General features: G+C 47.5%; 1 protein-coding gene across 1 annotated transcript in view; it reads right to left on the bottom strand.

The window, feature by feature from the left end:
• nckap1l (NCK associated protein 1 like) overlaps positions 1-22,238 on the bottom strand; it is a 42,041-nt gene that overhangs the window by 2,178 nt on the left and 17,625 nt on the right. Inside the window, exons 14-30 of the mRNA XM_035388716.1 lie at positions 21,891-21,972; positions 21,720-21,778; positions 21,140-21,285; positions 20,395-20,527; positions 17,340-17,459; positions 15,971-16,110; positions 14,186-14,317; positions 12,347-12,565; positions 11,290-11,420; positions 10,086-10,183; positions 9,707-9,800; positions 8,699-8,781; positions 7,338-7,418; positions 6,298-6,391; positions 4,761-4,877; positions 4,053-4,162; positions 2,695-2,784 (exon numbers count right to left, since the gene is read on the bottom strand). Of these exons, the coding sequence (XP_035244607.1) occupies positions 2,695-2,784; positions 4,053-4,162; positions 4,761-4,877; positions 6,298-6,391; positions 7,338-7,418; positions 8,699-8,781; positions 9,707-9,800; positions 10,086-10,183; positions 11,290-11,420; positions 12,347-12,565; positions 14,186-14,317; positions 15,971-16,110; positions 17,340-17,459; positions 20,395-20,527; positions 21,140-21,285; positions 21,720-21,778; positions 21,891-21,972 (1,929 nt within the window). The remainder of the gene's footprint in view (positions 1-2,694; positions 2,785-4,052; positions 4,163-4,760; positions 4,878-6,297; positions 6,392-7,337; positions 7,419-8,698; positions 8,782-9,706; positions 9,801-10,085; positions 10,184-11,289; positions 11,421-12,346; positions 12,566-14,185; positions 14,318-15,970; positions 16,111-17,339; positions 17,460-20,394; positions 20,528-21,139; positions 21,286-21,719; positions 21,779-21,890; positions 21,973-22,238) is intronic.

Here is a 22,238-nt window from a genome sequence, read left to right as displayed (position 1 = left end):
TTCAAATGATGTGGTAAAATTATTAAATACAGTTCAGAAAGACTTATTTATATTTCCAGAAAGCCAACTTTGATCCCAAAAAACATAGTCAGTGTAGTTCATTCTTAGGTTATGTCAAACATAAAGAAATTACGGCTTTATCCTTTAAAGAATCACCCAGAGTGCAGGGAGGGTAAGTTTATCAGGTAGTTGGCACTCTATAGTACACGTATAGTGCACGTATATCTACTGTACGATGTATTAGAGTACTGTGGAAAAATATTTGCCTCCTTCCTCATTTCTTCTATTATTGCATATTTTTCAAGCTGAATGGTTTCAGATCTTTCAACAAAATGTAATATTAGACTAAGCGAACCTGAGTAAACACAAAACACATTTTTAAAATTAGTATTTCATTTATTTAATGAAAAACATCATCAAACACCCATATCACCCATTTGTAAAAGCAATTGCCCCCTTACAATTAATAACTGGTTTCATCACCTTTAGCAGCAATAACTGCAACCAAAAGCTTGTAATTTGATATCTCTTTGGAGGAATTTTTTCCCACTCTTATTTGTAGAACTTCTTTAATTCAGACAAATTGGTAGACCTTTGAGCATGAACTGCTCGTTTCAGGTCCTGCCACAGCATCACTGTTGGGTTCTAAACCACTCAAAAACGTTGATTTTGTTTCTTTTCAGCCATTCAAATGTGGACTACTTTTGTGTTTTGGATCATTGTCTTGCTGCATAACCCAATCATGCTTCAGCTTACGGACTGATGACCAGACATTCTCCTTAAGAATTTTCTGGTACAGAGCAGAATTCATGGTTTCATCAAAAATGGCAAGTCATCCAGGTCCTGAGGTAGCAAAGCATCCCCACGCCATCACATGACCACATTCTTCGGATGTTCTTCTGGGATCTTTGACTTCCAGGATGTGTTATCACTGCACCCTTGGAGAAATTTTGCCGGCCGGCCACTCCTTGCAACTCTTTGCACCCACCTTCTAGACTGATATATTTCAACAACTTTTTTTCTGACCGTATGGGAGGGGCATACTTGAGAGGGGAGGGGCATAATTCTCTTCTGGAATTTCCTTTTATCATGGCTGAGTGTTCTTGTAGAAACATTGTGGTGACTACTTCACTGATGGTAAGGTTTAATTTAAGTGAGGTCTCAAATGGCTGTCTGCAATCAAGCCTAAATGTGTTCAATCAGCTGAACCTAATTATCAATTAAATTTAGTTAACTAGTTGATTGAGTAACTACTTTTGCAATAACTGCTATTACTTTTTCAGATGGGTGCTATGGGTGTTTGATATCTTTTTTCATTATTCATCCATCCATTTTTCAACCACGTGATCCAGATCAGGGTCACTTTGGCAACAGTGCAACCATTGCATCCCAGACGTCCCTCTCCCCGGCAACCTGCACCAACTCATTTTGGAAGGTCCCAAGGCGATTCCAGGCCAGTCGGTGGATATAATCCCTACAGCGTGTCCTAGGTCTGCCCCTGGGTCTCCTCCCCGGTGGCCATGCTCAAAACACTTCCAGAGGGAGGCACCCAGGAGGCATCCTTATCAGATGCCCGAACCACCTCAACTGACTTCTTTCAATGCTTTCAATTTACTTTTAGGTTCTCCCAGACAGCTGAAATACTTACCCTATCAAGAAGAGTAAGCCCTGCCAGCCTACAGAGAGATCACATTTTAGTCGCTTGTATCCGCGATCTCACTCTTCCAGTCACTACCCTTGAGTATAGGCGAAGGCAGGGACGAAGATTGACTGGTAAATCGAGGGCTTTGCCTTTCGGCTCAGCTCCTTCTTCACCACCACCGTCTGACACAATGCCTGCGTTACTGCGTTGCTGCTATACTTAGACGATGATCAATCTCCAAATCCCTTTTTCCTTCACTCGTGAATACAACCCCAAGATACTTGAACTCCTCCATCTGGGGCAGTTGCTCCCCCCCTCATGTGAAGAAGACAAGCCGTCTTTTTCTAGGAGAAGGCTATAGCCTTCTTTAGTTCGGAGGTGCTGATCCTCTTTCCAACCGCGTCACACTCAGCTGCAAACCGTTCGAGTGCACATCAGAGTTCACGGTACGATGAGGCTAGGAGGACGGCGACAGCAGAGATGCCGCTCCTACGTCCCCAAACTGGAAACACTCCATACCTGGACTGTGCCTTTAAATTCTTCTCCAAGAATACTGCAAACAGGGGGGGAGACCCTTGGCGGAGTCCGACACCCACTTTGAGCGAGCTTGACGTAATGCTGAGAATGCGAACACAGCTCTCGCTCCGAGTATACAGGGACCGCGTGGCACGCAACAGGGACCCCAGCACCCCGTGCTCCCGCAGCACCTCCCACACGATACCCCGGGGCGCACGGCCATATACCTTCTCCAAATCCACGAAACACATGTAGACTGGATAAGCTAACTCCCATGACCCCTCAAATATCTGTGAGAGGGTAAAAAGCTGCTCTATTGTTCCACGGCCTGGACTAAACCCTCCTGAATCTTGGGTTCGACTATCAGTCATAGTCTCCTTTTCAGCATCTTAGCATAGACTTTCTCAGGGTGGCTGAGGAGTGGGATTCCCCCATAATTGGAACACACTCCCTGGTCCTGTTTCTTAAAAATGGGTGTGTAGATGCTGTTAGTTATCTGAAATTGTGCTGAGATGGAGAGTAGGGGAAATTTTCACCATGTGGAGCAGAAGGTAGATGGAATCCCTGTTTTTACTCTCCACTGCCGCCACGTTCTGGCCCAGCTGCAGCAGTGTGGAGGACGCCACCTAGAGGCCAAGCCAGGAAAAAAGAAAACACGTTACCATTAGCATTGCACAGTCATTATCAGCTGACACAGACAAGACCCCAGAATTTGGTAATATAATACTGTGGTTATATTTTGTTCTAGAGAGTTGGCTGATAGGCCCTCATTTTTGGTTTATTATCTAAAAGTTCAAAAGGAATTGACAGATGTTAAAGTGCCTACCAAATTTGGCTGGAACAAGTTGGCTGGAACATTTGCTGCCCAGTGCTTCTAATGTTAGCTAACTGTGTTCTGTCAGACAGTATCCCCTCTGGCGAAATGGATGGTTTTTCAGTTTAAGTTCATAGAAAGATTTAATTTGCAATCATGTGACTCAAAATATGCCACAGGCTTCATTTGGACAGTGTTTTTCAGTTAGCTGCACAGCTAATCAGACAGTTCATACTAGTTTTTTGTTTTATTTTCTGGATAGGCATGGAGGACCAGTTGCATTGCTAAAGCTTTTTAGACACTTACAACTCTCAGTCCTGCTGTGTCCAGTACTTCCCAAATAGATTTCCCCAGCCCAAAAAAATATTTCTCCTCTGCCCTAAGCAACACTGCAAAATTATCAACATTATTTGGATTGATGTTAACTAGCATTTAGGAAGCATCAGTGTTCACCCAGCTAATGTTAGGTTGAGTTAGCCAGAGTTAGCTAATGAAAACGTGAATGTGAACTTTTGACAGACATGAGTATAGAAAAATTATTTCGTAAAAAAATAGGAGGTGGAGCGAGAAACTGCACCACAGGTAGGTTTCCATAACATCACTGTTATAGTAACTGTGGTTACTAATAACAGTTACTACTTTAACTGAAATTAATAAAAATCATTGATTTGTCTAGAAATGAGGGTGTTTTGGATATCAGACACCAATGACTTTAAAGCCCCTAACTTATGTTTAGAATTTGTATGCGATTATATTATCCTCCTAATCATTCTGATAGCGTAAAGGATTGTCTGTAACTGAGACCATTGCTGCAAAAGTGGTTTCAGTCTGCGGGTTTGCTTTTTCGTTGCGTTCATTCTCTGCGTCGCTGGTACAACGTGACATGAAAAGTGCCGTACAGGTTTCATTTTCATCTGGAGACACAGCCAAAGTAAATAAATGAATAAGTAAATAAATAAATGCCCTAACACAAAATGTGACCTTTGCCCGGGAAGCAATATTGAATAGCCTCGCAACAGTTACAGTACAATTTAATGAACAGTACAAGCAATCCTGAGAAGTGCGAAGGATGAAACGGACCAAGAGGAACTCTTTGAGGTGCTGCTCGATGTTCTTGCCCTGGACGGTCAGCATGGCGGCGGTGAGCTGGTTGACGGCTGTGGCCAGGCAGTGGATGTTGTTCTGGTGCCCTGGGGGAGGCGGGAGGTGAGAAGGAAGGTAAATAAGATCCCAGCATGCACCGAGCGCGGAGCCACGCTGGGGAGGAAACACGCCGCTGCTCACTGGGACCTGCTCGATCGGTGTGAGAATGAGGGCACGCTCATTTCCGCAGATGTGCAGAGATGCATTGTGGGAAGGTGAGCAGCCTGTGGAAAATGCCACTCTGGTTTTCTGGGTATTTGTTGATCTAGACTTTTTTTAATTCAGGCTCTGAGCCAAATAGCCAAGGTCAACAGGCTGTTAGCCAACACTAACTTTATGAATGTACGTCAGCGTGAGATGTCTGTACAGTAAAGTTTTTTTTTTTTTAAATGTATTTATTTTTAAAGCAAAAACATTTTTATTATGATATAAAAGTGTCCTGTGTGGGGTTGTGGGACTGAAGCCATTGAGCTCTGAACAGCAGACAGAGGTGTTGGTGTTCAGTCTGCTGTGTGTGAGATTATAAGGCCTGAGGGGTGGTTGTGTTGGTGTTGAGTCAGACGTGTATGCGGTTAGAAGACACTGAAGAGCAGACAGGGGTGTTGGTGTGAGGGTGGGGTGGGGGGTGGGGGGGGCAGGCCTTACCTCCGTTCTCACGGCTGTAGTAAGAGTTGGAATCCAGGGACAGGACAGGCAGGGAAACGGCAATGTACACCAGGAGCAGACAGGTCAGCTTGTACTCCTCATCTACAGAGGAGCTGTCTGCAGGAGGACCAGGAGCAGGGTGGAACAGGAACAGGTTTGAGCATGAGCAGGGTGGAACAGGAACAGGTTTGAGCATGAGCAGGTTGGAAAAGCAGCAGGGTGGAGCAGGCACAGAGTGAAGTGGGAGCAGGTTGGAGCAGGAACAGGTTTGAGCAGGAGCAGGGTGGAACAGGTGCAGGGCGGAGCAGGAGCAGGGTGGAACAGGTCCAGGTTAGAGCAGAAGCAGGGTGGAGCGGGAGTAGGTTGGAGCAGGACCAGGGTAGAGCAGGAGCAGAGTGGTGCAGGAGCAGGGTGGAACAGGAGTGAGGTAGAAAAGGAGCAGAGTGGAGCAGGGTGCAGAGTTGAACAGGAGCAGGGTGGAGCAGGAGTAGGGAGGAGCAATGTGCAACAGGAACAGGGTGGGGCGGGAGCAGGGTGGAGTCAGTCTCATTCAACTACATTCATGATCTAATAACCTAACACCAAAGGACTGCCTGAAAAGAGCTATTCAGGTCAATTGTAAAACAAGTTGTTTGCGGCAGTAGTGTGCACCAGATTAACTGCAGGCTTCAGTCTGAGGCTGGCACTGTTGCATAATGAGCAGGAAACTGGGCTTGTAACCTGAAGATTGCAGGCTCAGGTAGGCCACTGCAGTTGTACCATTGAACAAGGTACTTAACCGGAATTACTTCAGTACATATCCAGCCATATAAATGGATACTTTGTATTTAAAAATTGTGTAAGTCGCTCTGGGGAACAGCATCTGCTACATGCCTGTAATGTCATGTTTTTAAGTCAAACTCTAATGAAGCAGTAATTTATCACCAGTGTCAGGGCCTCTGTGTGACTTTGCTTGGTGAAGTAAATTGCATTATATTTCATTACACTGCATTAAAACACTTGTCAGACACTCTTATCCAGAGCGATGAACAGTATTGGAGAACATCAGTGTTACTCAGAAATAAAACACACAGCTTCACCAGGAAGGCACAGAGGCCCATTTATAAACAATAAGTGTAATGCTGATTTATAGCCATTTTCTTTTTTTCAAAACTGTCAAAACTGATTTATTGATGGCGGGTCATATTTGCAGGCTGTAGGGACAAAATTGGTTGAAATGTGAGACGTCCTGGCCATTGTGTGTCTGTGGGCACCCTCCTGCAAGTTCTTAATCTTACGGGCGTCCTGGCCGAAGTGTGACTGTGGGCACCCTCCTGCAGGTTCTTAGTCTTACGGGACTTCCTAACCATTGTGTGACTGTGGGAACCCTCCTGCAGGTTCTTAGTCTTATGGGACGTCCTGGCCAACGTGTGTTTGTGGGCACCCTCCTGCAGGTTCTTAGTCTTATGGGACGTCCTGGCCAATATGTATCTGTGGGCACCCTCCTGCAGGTTCTTAGTTGTTTCTGTCTGGCTGTGCGTGTATTTGAGGGCCGTACCTGTGTTCATGCTGGCCAGGGCGGTGACGAGCACCGGGTCAATATCGCAGGACAGTCCGGCGGCGGTGGCCAGCTCAAAGACGCTGATAGTGACCTGTAGGTGGCGGGACACTTTAACCATCAACTGCGAAACAAAGCGCACCCTGCCAAACTACTCATGCTCAGAGTGACCTGTAGGGGCCCGGACACTTTAACCAGCGACCCCGAGACGAGCCTCGGGCTGCTAGCTCAGAGCATGGTGTGGTTTTAGCTGCCAAGCTGCAGATAAGATCACAACAGACCCAGTCTCCTGCTGACGCCATCAGCGCGTAAAGCGGTCTGCCTCGTCAGATGCATTTTTATTTCCCTTTCCCTCTCTGTCTCATTCTGTGAGCTGCGGTGAGTGCAGAAGTGGTGACTTTATCAAAAGTATGCCACAAACAGGAAGCATCAGCATTCTCTGTCTCTCTCATCTGGAGGCAGTGTGTACGCAGGGTTTCATCTTCAACACGTGTGTCTGCAGTTTTACGGTCTAACGTAACTACCTTTCATTTGTCTAATAAGGTTTTCTGATTCAGTGTATTCCAGGTTTTACACTGGAATTTAAAGGTTAAATATAAGTATACGCAGGGCGACAGTGTAGTATAATGGGTAAGGAGCTGGTCTTGTAACCTAAAGGTCATGGGTTTGAATCCCAGGTTAGACACTGCCGTTGTACTCTTGAGCAAGGTACTTAACCTGCATTGCTTCATTATATATCCAGTTGTATAAATGGATGCAATGTAAATGCTATGTAAAAAGTTGTGTAAGTCGCTCTGGATAAGAGCGTCTGCTAAATGCCTATAATGTAATGTAATGTACATCAATTGGATTAAAAATCTAAAACAGACTTAATATGTTCAGAGCACACAAATCACAGCAGTAGACTAATGGCTGGGATTTAACTTTATAAAAATTGATGCAAAACATAGAATCAGTTTCCAACAGCAGAGAAAATGAATTATTGCTTCTAAAACATTGTGTCAGTACGTCTCGGTAGAAAAAGAAAGATTATGGCTTACCTTGATGTCCGTTTCTGGAGACACAAGATCCTGCAGGCTTTCAATGGGACCCAAGAGATAAGGGCAGTGCTTGTGCATAACCTGGAGAGAAAGCAGACGTTTACTCTCTCAGAGCCTAATGCTACAGGGACATAACCAGGAGGGCTCTGGTTCGTATTAACACACCTACTGTTGTAGTTCTGATTGAAAATGGCAACAAATGCAAAACAAGAGCTGACCGTGTTGCACAAGTGACCATTTACTGGACAAACAGCCCCCAGCTTCAAGGGGATGCTATCAGACTCTTAAGAGAACTTTGGGGGTAACGTTTTCAAAGTGATATTTAGTGCAAAGGGCTTTAAATAGTTTTTTCGTTCTCACTCTCAATGTTTGGATATCCAGGTGTACTCTTTAGCCAGCCTCCTTGTGACAACCCAAAGTTTGGATATCCAGGTGTACTCTTTAGCCAGTCTCCCTGTGACAACCTCCTCCACCATATTGGGTGCTTATTTTCTCTCTGCAATACACCAGCTGAGGTGCAGTTGCTGCCTCAGAATAGTTCACTTCACGGTCAGTAGGGGTCACTGATGAGCAATGAGATACAGCCATCCAGGGTCCATCTGTGCCACCCTGTAGGGACTGCCCACCAGTTTGAGCATGGGATCAATCCATACACTGGAACAGAGACTTAACAGATACCAGATCATGGGGCCCATCCATACACTGGAACACAGCCTTAACAGATACCAGACCATGGGACCCATCCACACACTGGAACAGGGTCTTAACAGATACCAGACCATGGAACCCATCCACACACTGGAACAGTGCCTTAACAGATACCAGACCATGGGGCCCATCCACACACTGGAACAGAGCCTAAACAGATACCAGACCATGGGACCCATCCACACACTAGAACAGGGCCTTAACAGATACCAGACCATGGGACCCATCCACACACTGGAACAGTGCCTTAACAGATACCAGACCATGGGGCCCATCCACACACTGGAACAGAGCCTTAACAGATACCAGACCATGGGGCCCATCCACACACTGGAACAGTGCCTTAACAGATACCAGACCATGGGGCCCATCCACACACTGGAACAGAACCTTAACAGATACCAGACCATGGGGCCCATCCACACACCGGAACAGTGCCTTAACAGATACCAGGCCATGGGGCCCATCCACAAACTGGAACAGTGCCTTAACAGATACCAGACCATGGGGCCCATCCACGCAGTGGAACAGAGCCTAAACTGGACATCCAACCAGCAGCCTTGGTTTAACTTTCTCTAAACAAAATAAAATGATATGTGTGTTGATTAAAGCTCAGAGTTGAAGTGATCTCAGTGTAGACGGGTAATGCGTACGTCTCCCAGCATGTCCTGTGCCATGGCTCTGAAGGACAGGATCACGCCAATGATAGTCATCCTCTTCAGGACACTTTCAGATCCTGAAATGGAAGAAATTGCACAGTCTCTCACCAACTGGCCAATGAGGAGTCAGGAGAAAACAGGACAGAGATGTGCCTTTTCACTAACTAGCCGATGAGGAGTCAGGAGGGAATAGGACTGACGTGACTTTTCACTAACTAGCCAATGAGGAATCAGGAGAGAACAGGACAGAGATGTGCCTTTTCACTAACTAGCCAATGAGGAGTCAGGAGAGAACAGGACAGAGATGTGCCTTTTCACTAACTAGCCAATGAGGAGTCAGGAGAGAACAGGACAGAGATGTGCCTTTTCACTAACTAGCCAATGAGGAGTCAGGAGAGAACAGGACAGAGATGTGCCTTTTCACTAACTAGCCAATGAGGACTCAGGAGGGAATAGGACTGACGTGACTTTTCACTAACTAGCCAATGAGGACTCAGGAGGGAATAGGACAGAGATGTGCCTTTTCACTAACTAGCCAATGAGGAGTCAGGAGGGAATAGGACAGAGATGTGACTTTAACCTAACTAGCCAATGAGGAGTCAGGAGAGAGCAGGGCAGAGATGTACCTTTTCATTAAGTAGCTATTGATGAGTCAGGAGGGAATAGGACAGACATGTGCCTTTTCACTAACTAGCCAATGAGGAGTCAGGAGGGAATAGGACAGACGTGACTTTTCACTAACTAGCCAATGAGCAGTCAGGAGGGGAACAGGACGACAGAGATGTACTTTTTCACTGACTAGCCAATGAGGAATCACTCTAAATATGTAAATGAGGAAGTAATAGAGCAGGTATGCTATTTGACACTAAGTAGGACATGATGAATCACTCTTTAATTATGTATATCAGTAGCAAATAGGACATGCGGGCACTTTTACACAAACAAGGAAATGATGAATCACTCTTGAGAATGTGTTTGTGTTCCACACGTATTTCCCCTCACCATTAAGTCTCTTTTGAAGATTGACCATCACTTCCGGCTTATCGAAGTTAGACCTCATCTGCACCAGAATGTCCATGTTCTCAAACACAAGTTTCTGAAACAGCAGAAACCATATTATTTTCGAGCCTCTAGTAATCTCAATATTAATCCGACATTGTGTACATCCGTCCTGGGCCAGATTATATATTTGAAACACTATCACTTCACGTAGCCAATAATATTTTACAACGCTTGTGAAGATCTCTAAGAATTATCAGTGATATGCATTACTAACCAAAACGTACGATCGTGTGAACAAAAATAATAAGTTGTGAAAATAGGTATTTCTTTGGAAGGTGTCAGTAACCTGATGGAAACAGACTTGGCGGTGGACTCCTACCTTCAGCTCAGTGACTTGTGAGGTGATGTGCCACATCAGATTCTCACTGAGGAACTTCAACCCGTATGGACCAATCAGCTCGGCCAGAGCTTGCAGCTCTAGAAGGGTGGGAGAGATGGACAAATAGAGCCATATGTCAGACAATATGAGTCATATGTCAGATAATATGACTCACAGAGACACAGAAACACAGGCAGCCCTGCAGAGACACAGAAACACAGACAACCCCACAGAGACACAGAGACACAGACAGCCCCGCAGAGACACAGAAACACAGACAGCCCCGCAGAGACACAGAGACACAGCCCCACACATCACAACAGAGCTGTCAGATCTCTCCGCTCCCTGCGGGAGGAGGGGGCGCGGTGTGCCGGACGTCCCCTCAGGCGGAGAGTGCCAAATTGAGCATCTGGAGGATCGGTGAAGGGGCTGTGATTACAGGCTGTTTATTCGAGTCAGGGGAAATGCCCGCTGGCGTTCGTGCATTCGAGCGGCCACAGCGTCGGGTGGAACGGAACAGCTGTCATTTGGGGATGGGTGTGGTCCCGCTGCTGAAGGGTCTACTCTCCGGGAGCCGATCTGCCCTCTGCCAAATGACCTCTCTGTGGGGTGCAGGTACACCATACGCTCTCGAAAAGGGTTCTTTAACTTGTCTCCACAGGGGAATCCTAACACACTGCTGGTGTTATTGTAAGGTGTAGAAATCAGAAGGAAAGGAGTCTTCTTGTGCAGGGGTACACAGCTCAATCAGAAGACTGTGCCAGGTCTGCACCTGCCTTTTAGTAGAGAATGAGACTGGGGGGGGGTTCGCATAATGCCTTCACCTGCACCAATACGACCTGGGTATTAAACCTGCGACCTCAGAGCTCCAACCACAGTTCCATAACGATTATACTGCACCGCCATCACAGAACCTTGGGCCTGCCTTCGCTGTGCTGATTGGCTGCATCCCTGGAAAGTGGGCGGCTCTACGGTTCTGAGCTGCAGTGCTTTGAGCGGAATCATAACGGTGAGGTATGAGCCTGGTAGCTGAGGTTAGCTGCCAGCGCAGCTAGCAACATGAGCAGGGTGCAAAGCAATACCTCAACAGTAAAATAAGCACTGAGAGAGTAGATACAGATCCATAAGGACTTGGGGGCGGGTGGTGGGGGGGGGGGGGGCAGGGCGGGGTGTTGGAGGGACAGTCAATCACAACGGGTCTTACCAAGGACGTCAGAGTACTCTTCTGCCCTGAAGCTTTGATCATTCTCATTGGGCTGGTTGACGAAGCAGTGCATTGTGGGACAGTGGATGATCACGCCACTGCTGGCCTGCCGGAGGAGGCCTTCCAGGTACCTATGGAGGTATGGGATATCTCATCATTCCTAGTTCAGTTCTTCATTGACATTCCAACCAATGTTTAGATTTCAGTGCAGGTAACAGAAAGTAGAGTGGTATAGAGTGTGTATATACTGTATACCAGTTGGTGTAGAGTGTGGTGATGGGTTGTAGAGTGTGTGTATATACCAGTTGGTGTAGAGTGTGGACATGGTGGTGTAGTGTGTGTGTATTTACCAGTTGGTGTAGAGTGTGCTGATGGTTGAGCAGAGTGTGTGTATATACCAGTTGGTGTAGAGTGTGGTGATGGTGGTGTAGAGTGTGTGTATTTATCAGTTGGTGTAGAGTGTGCTGATGGTTGTGTAGAGTGTGTGTATATACCAGTTGGTGTATAGTGTGGTGATGGTGGTGTAGAGTGCGGTGATGGTGGTGTAGAGTGTGTGTATTTACCAGTTGGTGTAGAGTGTGGTGATGGTGGTGTAGAGTGTGTGTATATGCCAGTTGGTGTAGAGTGTGGTGATGATGGTGTAGACTGTGCATATTTATCAGTTGGTGTAGAGTGTGGTGATGATGGTGTATATTTACTAGTTGGTGTAGAGTGTGGTGATGGTGGTGTAGAGTGTGTATATTTATCAGTTGGTGTAGAGTGCGGTGATGCTGGTGTAGAGTGTGGTGATGGTGGTATAGAGTGTGTGTATTTACCAGTTGGTGTAGAGTGTGGTGATGGTGGTGTAGAGTGTGTGTATTTACCAGTTGGTGTAGACTGTGGTGATGGTGATGTAGAGTGTGTATATATACCAGTGGGTGTAGAGTGTGGTGATGGTGGTGTAGAGTGTGTGTATATATACCAGTTGGTGTAGAGTGTGGTGATGGTGGTGTAGAGTGTGTGTATTTACCAGTTGGTGTAGAGTGTGGTGATGGTGGTGTAGAGTGTGTGTACTTACCAGTTGGTGTAGAGTGTGGTGATGGTCTGCTCTCCCTGGCTGTCCAGTGGCTGGGTCTGCTGTAACAGGACGCTCTTCGTCAGGCGGGTGATGTCCATGTTGACGTAGCGGCACAGGGTGTGCAGGCTGGCGGTGTATGCCCTGATGCCAGCCAGCAGGTCCGAGGGCCGGGCGATCTCCTGGGTGGCCTGGTTATAGCTGGCCATCTGCACGATGATCCTGTGGAGCAGCGTGAGATAAGCCGTCAGCTGATCCAGACCAGCGTTACATCCGCTAACAGCCGATCCAGAAAAGCGTGAGATCAGCTAACAGCCGATCCAGAAAAGCGTGAGATCAGCTATCAGCTGATCCAGAAAAGCATGAGATCAGCTGACAGCTGATCCAGAAAAGCGTGACATCAGCTAACAGCCGATCCAGACCAGCGTGAGATCAGCTATCAGCCGATCTGGAGCAGCAGTGGAGATCAGTGCTAAAATCAACTCACTAGGTTTTTTGTGGGAACTTACTACTGATTTCAAGATGAAAACAACAACCAGGAGATGCTGTGAGCAACCAGGATCAGGAGTGAGAACCACTTATCTTGTCAATCAGGCTATGGGCGATCATACGTCATTATCGAGGTTACAGGGACCCAAGTAGTTTTCATTGATCCAGGAATATAAAAAAATACCCCCTAATCCTGTGGCTCAAACCCACACAAAGTCCATAACCTTCATTATGAAGAAAGTACATGTAACGTGAGCCACCTCTGTTTAAAATGTAGCCTAACACACATTCATTATGAAATACAAGTTTTTATATCCAGAGTATATTCAAATACGTAAGTCCAAATAAGGACACACGCATAAACAGAGCAGTGCAGGTCACTAGTGGAGTGTGTATTAGTTTGACTGACGCAAATATTAATGGAACTGTAGTACACAACCAGCTATTTTTCCATGTCTACCCTGTGACCCTTCTCATGACCCACAGTGGCAGTCCACGGAGACTGCTGTCCCACAAACCTTACCTTCACATGTCACAGCACAGACCACCACTAATCACCAGCGGTTAAAAACACAGCACTGTGTGTGTTAACGCTGAAAACACACAACGGTGTGTGTTCATCCTGTGCAAGGGAGCACAACTGAAGTACATTTTTTGCATTATGTTGTCAGATTTAAATCCCGGGACTGAAGTAAATTAGCATTGGACAGGGGGAATGACAGTACTCTATTGCACTGAGACCTGGAAGCTAAAGGCTAATGGTTATTGATGAGGGATTTGGCATGAGACAATGATGACTACATTGGCTTTCTGCATAGTTGTCTTGATGGGAAAATCCTTCTATTTGTGATGAGAAGCTGGCAGTCCATCTCCTTGAGCTGTGACTCCACATGCGATGTTAACCCTGATAGCTCGTCCAGTGAGAGGCTGAGAGCAGCCCTACGCGTTCTGAACATTCCATCATCATTTCCATCTGTCAATCACAAATCCATTTTTGAATCATGTACAGTTTGGTGCGGTCTTCTTCAGAAATTCTTTGAACAAATAAGTGAAAAACCTTTCTCAAAATGGCGAAGGCCGGGCGCCAGTTTTTTTGACGGCTTGGCCATTTTCCCCTTCGCATGACATGGCTGCTTTCCTCCTAGACTGACCCGTCCTGTGTTGCACCAAAACAAATGAATCTGCCCAGTTTGGGTGTGCAGAGGGGCACCTGGCACATAGTTTCAGTAAGACTGGAGTGTGGAGTGGGGCAGGCTGGGGTGAGTGCAGGGGGGGGGGGTGCTGGGGGGGGCTGGGGGGTGCGGATAGGGATAGGCATGTCTTGTACGGGACGGCGAAGGCGACGGGGCCTACTTCGTGAGGCGAGTCTCCAGCTGCCCGAGGAGGAACTCCGCGGGGACGATGGTGTGCGCCCACACGCTGATCTGTGAGCGGTGGCTGAGCGAGATGCACAGGTCCGTCAGGGACAGGTGCAGCTTGTCCATTCTGGGGGACAGAGGGGGGAGACAGACTGTGTAACAGCGGCCTATCAGTTATTATCAATAACATTACAGTATTACTCTCATTTTTACCTGTGCAAGTTTCCATGTTACATAATACAGTATGGCTATGTATTTAATATTTAATCCTGTACGTGTGTGTGACTGCTTTGGCAACACTGCTTTGCTTTGTCTTGCCATTAATTCAAAATTGAGGTGAAAATGAAGAAGGAGAGAGAGAGAGTGTGTTTCTGCTATGCGGGGGGGGGGGGGTGTATGAGCTGTGTTTCTGCCCTGGGGGGTGTATGAGCTGTGTTACTGCTCTGGGGGGTGCATAAGCTGTGTTTCTGCTCTGGGGTGTGTATGAGCTGTGTTTCTGCTCTGGGGGAGGAGTCTGTATGAGCTGTGTTTCTGCTCTGGGGGGTGTATGAGCTGTGTTTCTGCTCTGGGGGGTGTATGAGCTGTGTTTCTGCTCTGGGGGAGGTGTCTGTATGAGCTGTGTTTCTGCTCTGGGGGGTGTATGAGCTGTGTTTCTGCTCTGGGGGAGGTGTCTGTATGAGCTGTGTTTCTGCTCTGGGGGGTGTATGAGCTGTGTTTCTGCTATGGGGGAGGTGTGTATGAGCTGTGTCTCTGCTCTGGGGGGGTGTATGAGCTGTGTTTCTACTCTGGGGGTGTGTATGAGCTGTGTTTCTGCTCTGGGGGAGGAGTCTGTGTGAGCTGTGTTTCTGCTCTGGGGCAGGAGTCTGTATGAGCTGTGTTTCTGCTCTGGGGGGTGTATGAGCTGTGTTTCTGCTCTGGGGGGGTGTATGAGCTGTGTTTCTGCTCTGGGGGAGGTGTCTGTATGAGCTGTGTTTCTGCTCTGGGGGGGTGTGTATGAGCTGTGTTTCTGCTCTGGGGGGGTGTATGAGCTGTGTTTCTGCTCTGGGGGAGGTGTCTGTATGAGCTGTGTTTCTGCTCTGGGGGAGGTGTCTGTATGAGCTGTGTTTCTGCTCTGGGGGGGTATAAGCTGTGTTTCTGCTCTGGGGGGTGTATGAGCTGTGTTTCTGCTCTGGGGGTTGTGTCTGTATGAGCTGTGTTTCTGCTCTGGGGGGTGTATGAGCTGTGTTTCTGCTCTGGGGGAGGAGTCTGTGTGAGCTGTGTTTCTGCTCTGGGGCAGGAGTCTGTATGAGCTGTGTTTCTGCTCTGGGGGGTGTATGAGCTGTGTTTCTGCTCTGGGGGAGGAGTCTGTATGAGCTGTGTTTCTGCTCTGGGGTGTGTGTATGAGCTGTGTTTCTGCTCTGGGGGAGGTGTCTGTATGAGCTGTGTTTCTGCTCTGGGGGGGTGTGTATGAGCTGTGTTTCTGCTCTGGGGGGGTGTATGAGCTGTGTTTCTGCTCTGGGGGAGGTGTCTGTATGAGCTGTGTTTCTGCTCTGGGGGAGGTGTCTGTATGAGCTGTGTTTCTGCTCTGGGGGGGTATAAGCTGTGTTTCTGCTCTGGGGGGGTGTATGAGCTGTGTTTCTGCTCTGGGGGTTGTGTCTGTATGAGCTGTGTTTCTGCTCTGGGGGGGTGTATGAGCTGTGTTTCTGCTCTGGGGGAGGAGGGTGTATGAGCGGTGTTTCTGCTCTGGGGTGTGTGTATGAGCTGTGTTTCTGCTCTGGCTGGGGGGGGGGGTCACACGCACGTGGTGACGATGGCTCGGTCCTTCCTTTGGCTCTCGGCGCCCGGCTTCTCCTTCTGGACCGCCCCCTTCTTGGGCTCCGCCTTCTTCAGCTTCTTGTTTCTGGCGGTGCTGATCGTCTGCGCACAGTGCTTGGGCAGCAGCTGCTCAGAGGTGCAGAAAGCAGTTAGGCCCCCTATACAGAGCAGTTAGGCCCCTACCCAGTACTGCTAGGGCCCTACACAGAGCAGTTAGGCCCCTACCCAGTACTGCTAGGGCCCTACACAGAGCAGTTAGGCCCCTACCCAGTACTGCTAGGGCCCTACCCAGAGCAGTTAGGCCCCTACACAGTACAGTTAGGGCCCCTAAACAGTACAGTTAGGGCTTCTACACAGTACAGTTAGGGCCCCTAAACAGTACAGTTAGGGCCTTTACACAGTACAGTTAGGCCCCCTACACAGTACAGTTAGGGCCCCTAAACAGTACAGTTAGGGCCTCTACACAGTACCGTTTGGCCCCCTACACAGTACAGTTATGCCCCTAAACAGTACAGTTAGGGCCCCTAAACAGTACAGTTAGGCCCCTACACAGTATATTTAGAGAGAGGATTCTCCGTTTCATCTGACACAGCTTCCTGTGTTAGAGCATGCTAATGAATGGAGCTCCTGCTGCTGCTGGTTTGTGTTGTAGCTTCTTATAGCTGATCAGCACGTTTTTGCACCGTGTGTCTTTCTCACACCTCAGTGATAAGGTGACAGGGAGCGTATTTAAATTAGAGACCAGGGATGAAGTTCTCAGGATTTTCCCTCAATCAGGAATTTTCACATTACAAATGTATAACCAGAGGCAGAGGACACACACACACACGCACACACAGACACACACGGACACACACATCTCATTGTGCTGCAAATTAGTAGAATCAGGTGTGCCAGATTGGAGTGAAAACCTACAGGACGGTAGATCTCCAGGAGCAGGTTTTGGCAGCCCTACTCTAGCTGTTGAGTGAAGTGTGCTTTCTTATGATTAGAGTGTAAACCTATAGGATGGTAGATCTCCAGAATCAGGTTTGGGTAGCCCTGCTCTAGCTGTTGAGTGAGGTGTGCTTTGTTAGGGTTGGAGTAAAACCCTACGGGATGGTAGAACTCCTGGGACAGGGTTGGGCAGCCCTGCTCTAGCTGTTGAGTGAGGTGTGCTTTGTTAGGGTTGGAGTGTAAACCTACAGGACGGTAGATCTCCAGGAACAGGGTTGGGGAGCCCTACTCTAGCTGTTGAGTGAGGTGTGCTTTGTTAGGGTTGGAGTGAAACCCTATGGGATGGTAGAACTCCTGGGACAGGGTTGGGCAGTCCTTCTGCAGACTGATTTAACTGTGAAGTTGCATTGCGGCCACACCTGGTCGTTCAGGTTGCACTGTTCAGCACAAATCTCCAAGACAACATTGCAGGTCTGCCGGGCGATCTCCTCCAGGAACCCCACGCACAGCCGCAGGCTCCTCTGCTCATTGGCTGGCACCTAGATCCGCAGCCAATCAGAGGAAGGCGTCAGGAGAAAGTGAAAACGAGACCAACGCCAAACCAAAATTGCACAGCAGGAGAGCAGACTGAAAAGAAAACTTTAAGTCAGGGATCAGCAACTCCCTGTCCTCGAGGGCCGAGAACTGCTGGTTTTCCACCCTCCCTTTGCCCGGGAGTCAGGTGTGAAGACAATCAGTAGCACTAATTACCCGGGAGAAAAGAAAACCAGGGCTGGATTTGGATTTGAGGGCCAGAGCTGATGATCCCTACTTTAAGTGTTACTGTGTGAAGACTAAATAGGCCACATAAAAATGACAGTTATTAAATTACCCCTGGTACATACAAAAAATAGTTACATCCATTGTGTTACAGGTCACATTGACCCATCAGTGTAAATCTGTTCAACACAGTCAAATAATACTAAAAAAGGTGTTTGAAAAAGCCATTCAAAAAGGACAAAAATATATTTAATAACAGTTCATTGAACACATTTCCTTTCAAAGAAATAGTCGGATTTTGATAAAACTGTTAGACCGGCGTGAAGCAGCCATTTTCAGTTATGAAACGTATTTTTTTGTGTTTCATAAAGGTGAGAATAAAGCACTCTTGACCCAGACTGACCCACAACACCGTCTCTGTATACACAGAGCACACAGACACTCTCTACAGTCCAGCTGTGGCTGAGAACACTCCATATAAGGTCATCCCCCGAAGGAGAGGAAGGAGTACTATTTCACTTCAAGAGAAGTTTTCCAATATTTCAGGTTCATTAAAAACTGAAATAGGTGCAATTGACCCACAGTATGACAGGAAGGCTAAATGACTGTTTCCATGACAACCGGTTATGAGTTGGTTGAGCAGATCCGCTTCATCTGTAATTTATCGACTAAAAAGTTGAATCTTGGAGGCTACAGCAGCTGTGAGCAGTCATTCTAAAACTTGCTCTTTCAAACTGAACAAAGTTTATCCTGTAAACTGGCTCACTGGCTGATGAGTTAATTTTAGCCAGCTTGAAGAGCTGAACACAGTGCTTCCCAGCGAGGGCGAAGTTCAGCACGTTTTAGGATAACATCAGTCCTGCCTCGAAAGCCAGCTGCTGCCACTTAAAATTCAGTCATGCAAATCTGCCATATGTGCTTACTACAGCATTACGGATACTCTAAATCTGCCTTATGTGCTTAGTACAACATTACAGATACTCTAAATCTGCCTTATGTGCTTACTACAACATTACAGATACTCTAAATCTCCCTTATGTGCTTACTACAACATTACAGATACTCTAAATCTCCCTTATGTGCTTACTACAACATTACAGATACTCTAAATCTGCCTTATGTGCTTACTACAGCATTACGGATACTCTAAATCTGCCTTATGTGCTTAGTACAACATTACAGATACTCTAAATCTGCCTTATGTGCTTACTACAACATTACAGATACTCTAAATCTCCCTTATGTGCTTACTACAACATTACAGATACTCTAAATCTCCCTTATGTGCTTACTACAACATTACAGATACTCTAAATCTCCCTTATGTCCTTACTACAGCATTACAGATACTGTAAGAGATACTCTAATACACATACTCACACAACTGTGTTACTAGCCAAAATGTACAACTAAAGGAAAGGTATTTGTTGTCAATTTCAAAATAGTTATTTTTTGTGTGTGTGCTTTGCAAATATTTCACTGGTGGCCTCAAGGCTTAAAGTCCTGTTACTCAAATCACGGCCCTCGAGGTCTGAGCGCTGCTGGTTTTCCACCCTCCCTTTATCAGGGAGTCAGGTGTGAATGCGGTCTGGCCAATCGGTAGCACTAATTGTTCAGTTAACTAGCTGGGGGGAAAAGAAAACCAGGGACAAATTTGGATTTGAGGTCCAGATTTGAATGTCCATGGCTTAAAGCATTTCAAATAAGTCTTTGACCCGGGTCTTGGAACTGCATTCATAAAATGCCTGAAAGGAGGAGCACTGATCTGAGATCAGCTGTCCCCTGTCCACAGGCTAACATTAGCCACCATAAGCTAAAAGTCTGCACTGATCCTGGATCTGCTGGTGCTCTGTGCTTCGCTATGAACACAGCCCTGGTTGACTGCGCATGCATGAGCTGTGTGTGGTACTCTGCGCTGAGTCTGAGGGCCAGACAGAGGCTGTGTGCTGCTCACTACTGACCTCTTCTGGGCACATGGGGTGAGCACAGTCAAATTCAATCAATCAAAATTTTTTTGTATAGTGTATTTCACAGCAGTTGTCACAATATGCTTTACAGACAACCCTGGCCTAAACCTACACAGGAGCAAGCCTAAGGCAGCAGTGGCAAGGAAAAACTCCCTGTGGCAGATGGGAAGAAACCTTGGGAGGAACCAGGCTCAAGGGGGAAACCCATCCTCCTCTGGTCGGCTCAGGGTGCTGACTGGTGACCAACATGTCAGTGGGAGAAGTGTGTGCTGCTCACTACTGACCTCTTCTGGGCACATGGGGTGAGCACTGTGAGAGAAGTGTGTGCTGCTCACTACTGACCTCTTCTGGGCACATGGGGTGAGCACTGTGAGAGAAGTGTGTGCTGCTCACTACTGACCTCTTCTGGGCACATGGGGTGAGCACTGTGAGAGAAGTGTGTGCTGCTCACTACTGACCTCTTCTGGGCACATGGGGTGAGCACTGTGAGAGAAGTGCGTGCTGCTCACTACTGACCTCTTCTGGGCACATGGGGTGAGCACTGTGAGAGAAGTGTGTGCTGCTCACTACTGACCTCTTCTGGGCACATGGGGTGAGCACTGTGAGAGAAGTGTGTGCTGCTCACTACTGACCTCTTCTGGGCACATGGGGTGAGCACTGTGAGAGAAGTGCGTGCTGCTCACTACTGACCTCTTCTGGGCACATGGGGTGAGCACTGTGAGAGAAGTGTGTGCTGCTCACTACTGACCTCTTCTGGGCACATGGGGTGAGCACTGTGAGAGAAGTGCGTGCAGACCAGGGGGAAGGCGATAAGGTAGCGCTGCATGATCGCATCTTCACTGCTGAGGGAGAACATCTTCTCAAAGGAGCGGGGGTAGAAACTGCACGGGGGGGGTGGGAGAAGGAGGAAGAGGAGGAGGGGGAGGGGGACGGAGAGGGGGAGGAGGGTGGAACAGGCTCATCAGTCAAAAGCTGGACCTCTCAGTGAGGGTGTGTTACTCTGCGGTACATTCATAGGTTCCAAACTCCGCCCTAACTCCGCCTCTAATGGTAGGTTAGATCAGGTATTCCCAAAATGACCAAACCCCCGTGACCCACTGAGAGCATGCAGTTTCTGTGAACCCACTCCATTTAAAACGTAGCACACACAAATTTGGAATTTAATCTTTCTTTTTTTTTTTGGAGATGTGCTATTTCCACATTGACAGTAGCCAGTACAAACCATGTGACTGGGTCAGTGTTTAATCCGACTGGTGTGTGCTGTTTGGGAGCCCCTGGGTTCGACTGCATATCGCAGGAGTTCACTATAAGACCTCACCATGCCGGCAAATACAGGAAGTGACATCAGAGTGAAACCAGCGGATAGTCATTTCAGTCATGACTCATCGTGGAATCCAGCTGAGAATTTAGGGTGAGGTGCCTGTGCCTCTTGGCCACAGTAAACCCAGTGAGATTAGCCCAAACCCCGCCCCTGGCAGCTCACACACACTGACCACAGCGTGGAGAGGTCGGACGTTTCCTGGAGAAGCTCGCCCATGCTGTCCATCATCTTGGTGTGAAACTCGGTCATGTTCATGATCTTGGCCAGGTCTGGGTAGTCTTTGAGTGGCAGAGGGGCCTTGAAGACACTTGTGTAAGCCTGCAGCAAAGGAGCATGGGAGTGTAGAGTCTGCTTAGACGCAGCTTTGCAATGACTGCGTTTATATAACTCTTTCTCCAAAAACTATGCGCCACAAAATGCTTTACATTAATATCTCTCATTCACACACACTCGCACACCAACAGCAAAGGCAGCTATGCAATTAGGGTTTGGTGTCTTGCTCAGGGACACTTTGATATGTCTTTTTTTTATCCAGAAACTCCAATTCCCACATGACCACTCTACTTCCTACCTCTCCTCCAAATGCAGCAACTCTGCAGTACACCAACTGAGGAACTACAATTCCCAAGACTCTTACAGGCACCCAGCAGACGCTCTTATCCAGAGAGACTTGCTCTGCTTATGCATTTTTACACAGCGCTTTAGCAGTGAGAGTGAGGGTGAGGCGTGGTGTGCGCGCACACAGACGCTACCTGCAGTCGTAGCCAGTCCAGTCTGAGAGCCCTGAAGTCAAACTCCTCTCCGGCTTCCACTGTAGAGACACACACACATGCAAGCATACAGACACACACACACAGGTATGTTAGAGGTAGAGGCATTTCTTGTACAGGCGCCAATCACAGGTGGAGACAGTCTCCCCTCACCTTGTTTTACTGTCAGTGCAGACAGGGAGGAGACAAATGATGTCATCAGTATGGACTCCTCCTCTGGGCACACGTTCATGTTCTACAAACAACACAGCATTTAGCAGGCAACAAGACATTCGCCCCATTGGGGCTACTCTTTACCAGCAGCCAGTAGTGCTCTCTGAATACTGCTTTTAAAAAAGGGGAATACAAATACGAATATGGTATTTGTATTCGGCACCATACCTATGGTCTTCTGTGCACAAGTCAAGTCGGTTCCTTTTTAAAATATTCACAGCTATTACGTATTATTGCATCAGTGGTTGCGGGGTTGGGGTTCTGACACTGCGGACGTGATACTTTTGA

Source organism: Anguilla anguilla, chromosome 13 (genome assembly GCF_013347855.1).
Source record: "Anguilla anguilla isolate fAngAng1 chromosome 13, fAngAng1.pri, whole genome shotgun sequence".
Taxonomy (NCBI): Eukaryota; Metazoa; Chordata; class Actinopteri; order Anguilliformes; family Anguillidae; genus Anguilla; species Anguilla anguilla.
Note: the sequence above shows the minus strand (reverse complement) of the source record. Positions and strands in the feature narration are given on the sequence as shown.